At 43.6% G+C, this 6,859-nt stretch overlaps 1 protein-coding gene across 1 annotated transcript; it reads left to right on the forward strand.

Moving 5' to 3' along the window:
- The first annotated feature begins 5,239 nt into the window (after window positions 1-5,239).
- On the forward strand, window positions 5,240-6,055 carry LOC137968831 (craniofacial development protein 2-like). Its single transcript, XM_068815308.1, has one exon. It carries the CDS (start codon window positions 5,240-5,242, stop codon window positions 6,053-6,055), a length of 816 nt encoding a protein of 271 aa, XP_068671409.1.
- The last annotated feature ends 804 nt before the right edge of the window (window positions 6,056-6,859 follow it).

Below are 6,859 nucleotides of genomic sequence, written 5' to 3' on the forward strand. Positions count from 1 at the left end.
CTAAAGTTTAAGCAAATATTGAAAATAGTATCGGTATTTTGCACGCTTATATGCGAGGTAAGTACTTAAAGGGCGAAAGGCCGAGACACACTAGGCGATAAGTCGCTGCGACACGTCGCGGGGACAAGTCACCGCAACAATTCGCCTTTTGTGACACGGTTAATTACTGGGTTGCCTATGGCAAACCAGTCGAGGTCTTCGTTTAGTTTGTTTGTTTTCTTTTTTTTCTTTTTTTTCTTTTTTTTAGTTTTTTTTTTTTTTTCCGTGTCGGTAAAAGTCTTGCCTGTCACTCCCCTGGTAAGTGGTGTCTTTGTGCATAGAGCCTTCTACGCGTATGTTCCTAGGATCGACAGGGTAGTGGAACTGCGTAGATTTCTCTGGTGGACACAGTAGAACCTGCAATGGCGTCGAAAGTCATGTAACGCGAATGGCGTTTTAGTGGATCCTTAAACAAAATATACCCTTATGGAGCTCAATAATGGAAAGTCAGTTGGATAAACTAGGCAGGAAGCTCAAAAGCGACGAGTACTGGACTTCGACAACAATCTATCGCCCGTCGAGACGAAATCAAAGTGAGCTCTATTTACCTGAAGTACATGGTAATTTGACACGATTGAGTTTCTTGTCTTCACGCACGCAATGAAATAGGAAGAGGTTTTCGCCTCTAAGAGCAAATATGTTGTTAGTTTCAATAATTTTTTCGCTGGAAAAGGATTCTGTGGTATTTTCTGCCTTTGTGAATTATAATATCATGTTGTGTATTGAATTTTCGAGCTTAAGGTTGAAATGTGATATGGGAGAAGTTTTTTAGTATTGCTCTGTAAGCAGGAAGGGTTCACAGGCCTGTTGGAAGCGTGCTTGAGTTTCAACAAAATGAGCCCCAAAATCAGTGAAAACTTGTGACGCAGATGAATAATAAAGTAGCTGCTATTTCCAAAATGATGGAATTACCTGGTGATAAATAACGTCGTACGCGTCTTGGAGAGTAAATTTTGACTTTGCATAAATAAGAGTTGGGCGATTGTGATCTTTGTTTTGACTTCGCTCATTTCATTGTCAAACTTTATAACACTTGACTGAAAAAGAAACTTACAAAAACCCGGTATCTTGCCATCATTTGACACAGATGCTTCACTGTTTGGCGAGTAAACATGCCGCGGTAACTTAATCACGGCGCCCGCTGAATTCCGGCCATGTCACTTTCGATTTTGCAATTTACTTGAACGTAGCAAAAATCTCCCAAAATGTTTGTTGCTGATCGTAACTTTTTATATTTTATATTCACGGTTCAAAATTAATGTTGTTTTGATGTCGTAAATATTTTATTCTCGATCGACCGTTCGGGAAACTTCCTTCTGCTCTTTCTGAAAACTCTGTATCAATAGTTATTTGCTTTTTCATCAATATTTGTTTTGCATAAAGCAAGCTAACAAGATCTGTACCTTGCTGAGTTCGCATTTGTTAGAGTTAGTAGTATTTTCGGTCCGATGCTTCTGTTTTCTGAGGGAAATGTTGTCTTGGTCTCCCATCCAAACACTAACCCCGCCCGGCAGGGCTTAACTTCAGTGAACTTTAGTATTAGAAAGCTGTCAGATGCTCAGAGGGCACACTTGTGGTAAACAGAAGTTGTGAGGGAACTTGAAAATTATCAACATGTCAGCCCAGAAGCCAATGTTTCTCGCTTCTCCTTTATTTGTTGTTCTTCAGAGACTGGAATGCTGTATTTCAATACCACACAATTCAGTGCCTTCTGATTTTCTGTAGCACGTACCACAGGCAACCCAGTGTATGCTTCACAGAAGCATCTCGTTTCATGAAAATCACTGTCGCTTCGGCTAACTTTGTCACTGCGATCAGTCGCACGAATTCAAACCAGTTTGAATTCGTGCAACTTATCGCAGCGACAAAATTAGCGAAAGCAGCGTTGTCGCATCGTGTGTACACTTCCGGAAACAAGTCGCTGCGACAAAATATAGATGAACCAATGAGAGAGCGTCATATGGTCAACCCTATTGAATTAGAAAACTAGTTCACATTCCCCCTCATACGAGATCACTGCGTGTGCACCAAACAGGCGTCGTGTCGCAGCGACTTGTTTTGCAAGTACTACACATGGAGCAACTTGTCGCAGAGACATGTCGCTGCGACTTGTCGCCTAGTTTGTCCCGGCCTTAATTAACACAGAAAACTCGTGCTTTTCAATTCAGGAACTGTCATGGGAAGTTCTTTTGTTCTTTTTTTATGTGGGGACGTAGAACACTGAAAAACGGTTGACCTACAATACACTGAACGGAACACGTCTTAAGTAAGAAGGGAACTGGGCGGCAGAAATCAACTAAGACCATACTAAGGCACGATACTTTGCCATGTTTCCTTTAGAACTCAAAGTGCTTCTAATATGTAGCAACATTGGTACGATATTGCGTAGGTTTTTAACTAAGTTTTGAATGCATGCAAAAGTACATAATAACTTTTGGGACGATTGGTCTAGCCATATTTAAAAGTTTGGTCTGGCCATACTTGTTATATTTTCCATAAAACAACAGGATGTAACAAGTGACTGTCTTTGGGTGTGTTAAAAAGAAGCTACGCGAATCGAGAATGTTCTTCAGCACTCGACGCACCCGTGAAAATGGGATACGGTTGTGGAACATGCCAATTGTTACAGGTTTAATTAACAAGTCATTGAATATTGACCAAGGAACATAACAGCCTCACAATCTCTGTTGACATGAGTTTTAATTGTTGCAGATAATACTTTACTCAAGGTTTTCATGCGCTTTAGATAAATGGTCTCAAGGTTTTTGACAAAACCTTACATCGATAGTTGTGTAAACGACAAAATTACTGAACTTAACTTTGCTTTGGTGATTATGAAAATTATAAACGTTCGCCCACTCAATTGCAAGCTTTGTCGGTCAAACGAACAATAACCGGACAACTTTAATTTGTGGTTAAACATGTAAACGAAACAGGATTTAGTATCACTGGCTTCATCCGGGCTCATTCTGTTAAAAAAATTCTTTTAAACTGTGTTATGTTTAAGGAATTAGTGGCAAAAATCTAGTTTCGCGGTCTAATGAGAAAAAAAGTTTACGATATGGCCCGCCTTCAGGCAACCATTACAGGCATCCGTGAGCTTCGAAGATGACCCCCTGTCGTGAAGTATTCATGTTGCTTAACAATTACACGGTTTTATTTTCGCCGACATCTCGACATTGACATTTTGCGACTGACATACTGTTTATTGTTAGTACCCCTTTCAAATATTACAGGATTTGTCTCGAAGGCCAGCGCCTTTCATCATTTAACCACTTTCTCGAGAACTGTGGCTAACAGGCGAGAAATAGAGTTTAAATCCTGCAGTGTCCTTAGATTTGGGCAAACAACATACTTCAACAGTTAACGTTTCCGCATTTCCGTCGGATTTTGATGTCTGTATTATCTATAACAGGGTTGTTTTGAAGATTCGATAAAAAAGGAAGACTTTAATAATTTACAATGTTACTGCTTTTACTCGTGTTCACCCTCTTGTTCAGCCTTTTTTGCAAGTTTTTTTTGCTTGGACAACTATACCCGTAAATTCAATATATTTGTTCATGCGAAACGTTCAGTGAAATTTGTATTGTCCCTAAAATGAACTAATGATCCATGATATTCAGTTTCGTGGTGTTCCTGCAATTGAATTTGTCAAAACAAATTCACTATTAGATACGGCCTTTTAGTGACGAGAAGCGTAGACTTTTTCGGACCGATGGCCCACGCAATTACTGACATACTCTTGTATTTACCGAAACCAAGTGAGTAAGTAAGTAAGTAAGTAAGTAAGTAAGTAAGTAAAAGGTTTATTTCACAACACTTCCACATGGTGGCTCTTCGTTTGTGAAAAAACTAATTATCTAAATTACAGATTTATAATAATCTACAAAATATTATTAAAGACATATATACATCTACACATTATCCTAAGACTACAAAACTAAAACTAAAATTGAAATTAACATTTAAACGACTTGTGTTTTGAGTTTCTGGAACAAATACTTCCTGGTGGCCTTTGGTGTATATTTAAGTAAGGAAATGAAGCTTCGCTGGCCCCGTGTTACACAATAATTGGCTTTCAGTTGTTTTGATCTAAGCGTTTCATAACCGCGCAGGGACAATTCAATATAACTATCTTTTCTTGAGCCCAAGCTGAACTCAATTCCACCTTAGAATCAGTATGGAAAATGCAGTAAATTTAGACAGCACTGAGATATTTAGACATGTAAGTTTAGCTCAGCGTCTGTTCTCAAAACCTATCACATCCTCTATGTACATACACCCAGTTAAAAGCTTCAAAGAATTTTTTATCAATACACCGTCAGTACATTTAATTTGGTACCCTCGCGCTGGGGCTATACGGCGTAGGGGCGCGTCTCCCGGGTGGCGGATAGGGGAGCCCTCCCTTTGGGGGATTGCACCTGAATAATACGGAATAGGGTGCTGCGGACCGACATAGCCTAGGAGAAGGACAACTCTGATTCCAAATCCCGGGTAGATGGAGCTCGATAACCTTGGTAGGCAGTCCATCTAGGAGAAGGAAAACTCTGATTCTAAACCACGGGTGGATGGAGCTCGTTAGCCTTAGTCGGCAATCCATCTACGAGAAGGAAAACTCAGACACCAAACCAACCGACTTTCCAGGTCTGGGGGTTAGGCGCTGGGCTAACACCCCAGTCTCGGAAAACAGACTTGTTACAGAAACCGCAACAACAAATCCAGAAAACAACTTGGCTCCGGGAGAGTCCTCTCCAGTAGAGCCTATGATGCGGGCTAGTGAAAGCCTTCGGGAAGCCAGTGCGCAGACAACTCTCTGACAGCCAAAATCAAGACCAGAATAGGGACCTGGAACATCCGAACCCTATATGAGGCAGGGAAATCTGCACAAGTGAGCAGGGAAATGCATCGCTACAACCTCAAGATGCTAGGGCTGTGTGAAACACGCTGGAATGGCACGAGTGGTGACACTATCATCTACTCTGGACATGAGGAAGGACACCCACACCTTCATGGAGTAGCCCTGCTTCTGACACCTGAGGCAGCACAGGCACTACTCTCCTGGGAGCCAGTATCACCGAGGCTCTTGACGGCAAGGTTCAACTCCAAGGGGAGGAAAGCCACCGTCATCCAGTGATACGCACCCACCAAAGCAGCAGAGACAGAGGAAAAGGAGGCATTCTATGAGCAGCTCCAGACAGTGATGGATAAGCTGCCAAGAAGAGACCTGAAGATCCTAATGGGTGACCTCAACTCTAAAGTGAGGGCAGACAACACCAACAGAGAACTCATCATGGGAAAACATGGAGTTGGCGTCCAGAACGAGAATGGAGAGCTACTCACTGAGTTCTGCACCTTCAACGACCTGGTCATTGGAGGCACCGTGTTCCAGCACAAGCAGATCCATAAGACGACATGGACATCATCAGATGGGAGGACTGTGAATCAAATCGATCACGTCACCATCGGAAGAAAGTGGAGGAGAAGCTTGCTGGACGTCAGAGTCAAACGAGGAGCAGACGCAGCCTCGGACCATCACTTGGTGGTGGCAGACCTGAAAGTCAAGCTGAAAGTCTACAGAGACCGAGCAGACAGGCCATCCCACAAATACAACATACACAGCCTGAAAGATAAAACAAAAGCTGAGGTCTACCAAAGTGAACTGAGAAACCGGTTCAGCGCACTCGCCCACCAACCAGAAGAATCAGTAGAGGAGACATGGTGTGGCCTTAGGGACACCTGGAAGGTCACATGTAATGAGGTAATGGGGAAGAAAACTAGACAACACAAAGTGGCTGTCAGCCAATACCTGGACACTCATCAAAGAGAGGAAACAGCTAAAGAACGACATCAACCAGACCCAAGACCTGCAACAGAAGCAAGATCTACAGGCCCAGTACTGGGAGCTGAGCCGACAGGTCAAGAAAAGCACCAGAGCGGACGAGAGGAGATTCATACACGACCTCACAGAAGAAGCAGAAACAGCAGCTGGCAAAAGAGACATGAAGAGGCTGTATGAGATCACAAGAACACTGTCAGGGAAAAGCAAGGCCCCCTCAAGACCAGTGAAAGACAAAAACGGCGAGACCATCACAGATGAAGCCAAAGAGAGAGCAAGATGGGCAGAACCCTTCCAATAGATTCTCAACAGACCCTCACCTCAAGTCCCACCTGACATCCCACCAGCAGCAAACCAGCTAGCGGTGAGCATGAATCCACCAACTAAGGCCGAGGTCAGCAAAGCTATCAAGTCCTTGAAGTCAGGCAAGGCAGCAGGCTCAGACGGCATTCCACTAGAAGCACTAAAGGCGGACATCCAGACCTCCACGGAGATGATCCATCCACTCCTGATGAAGATCTGGGAGAACGAGCAGATCCCAGTGGAATGGAAGAAAGGGTAACTGGTGAAACTGCCGAAGAAAGGGGACCTGTCATCATGCAACAACTGGCGGGGTATCATGCTGCTCTCCATCCCATGCAAGGTCCTGACAAGAATCATCCTGGAGAGAATCAAGAAGGCCCTGGACGAAACTCTACGAGAGGAGCAGGCAGGTTTTCGTCAAGACAGATCCTGCACAGACCATATCGCCACGCTGCGAATCATCATTGAGCAGTCGCTGGAATGGCAGATCCCACTGTACTCAGTATTCGTCGACTTCCAAATGGCATTCGACAGTGTGGATCGCGACGTCATCTGGAGGCTAATGCAACACTACGGCTTCCCCCCCCCCCCCCCTCCCCCAAGTTCATTTCCATCATACAGCAACTGTACGACAACTCCAGCTGCCAAGTCATACACGATGGGAAGTTGACGGACACATTC

Source organism: Montipora foliosa, chromosome 8 (assembly GCF_036669935.1).
Source record: "Montipora foliosa isolate CH-2021 chromosome 8, ASM3666993v2, whole genome shotgun sequence".
Taxonomy (NCBI): Eukaryota; Metazoa; Cnidaria; class Anthozoa; order Scleractinia; family Acroporidae; genus Montipora; species Montipora foliosa.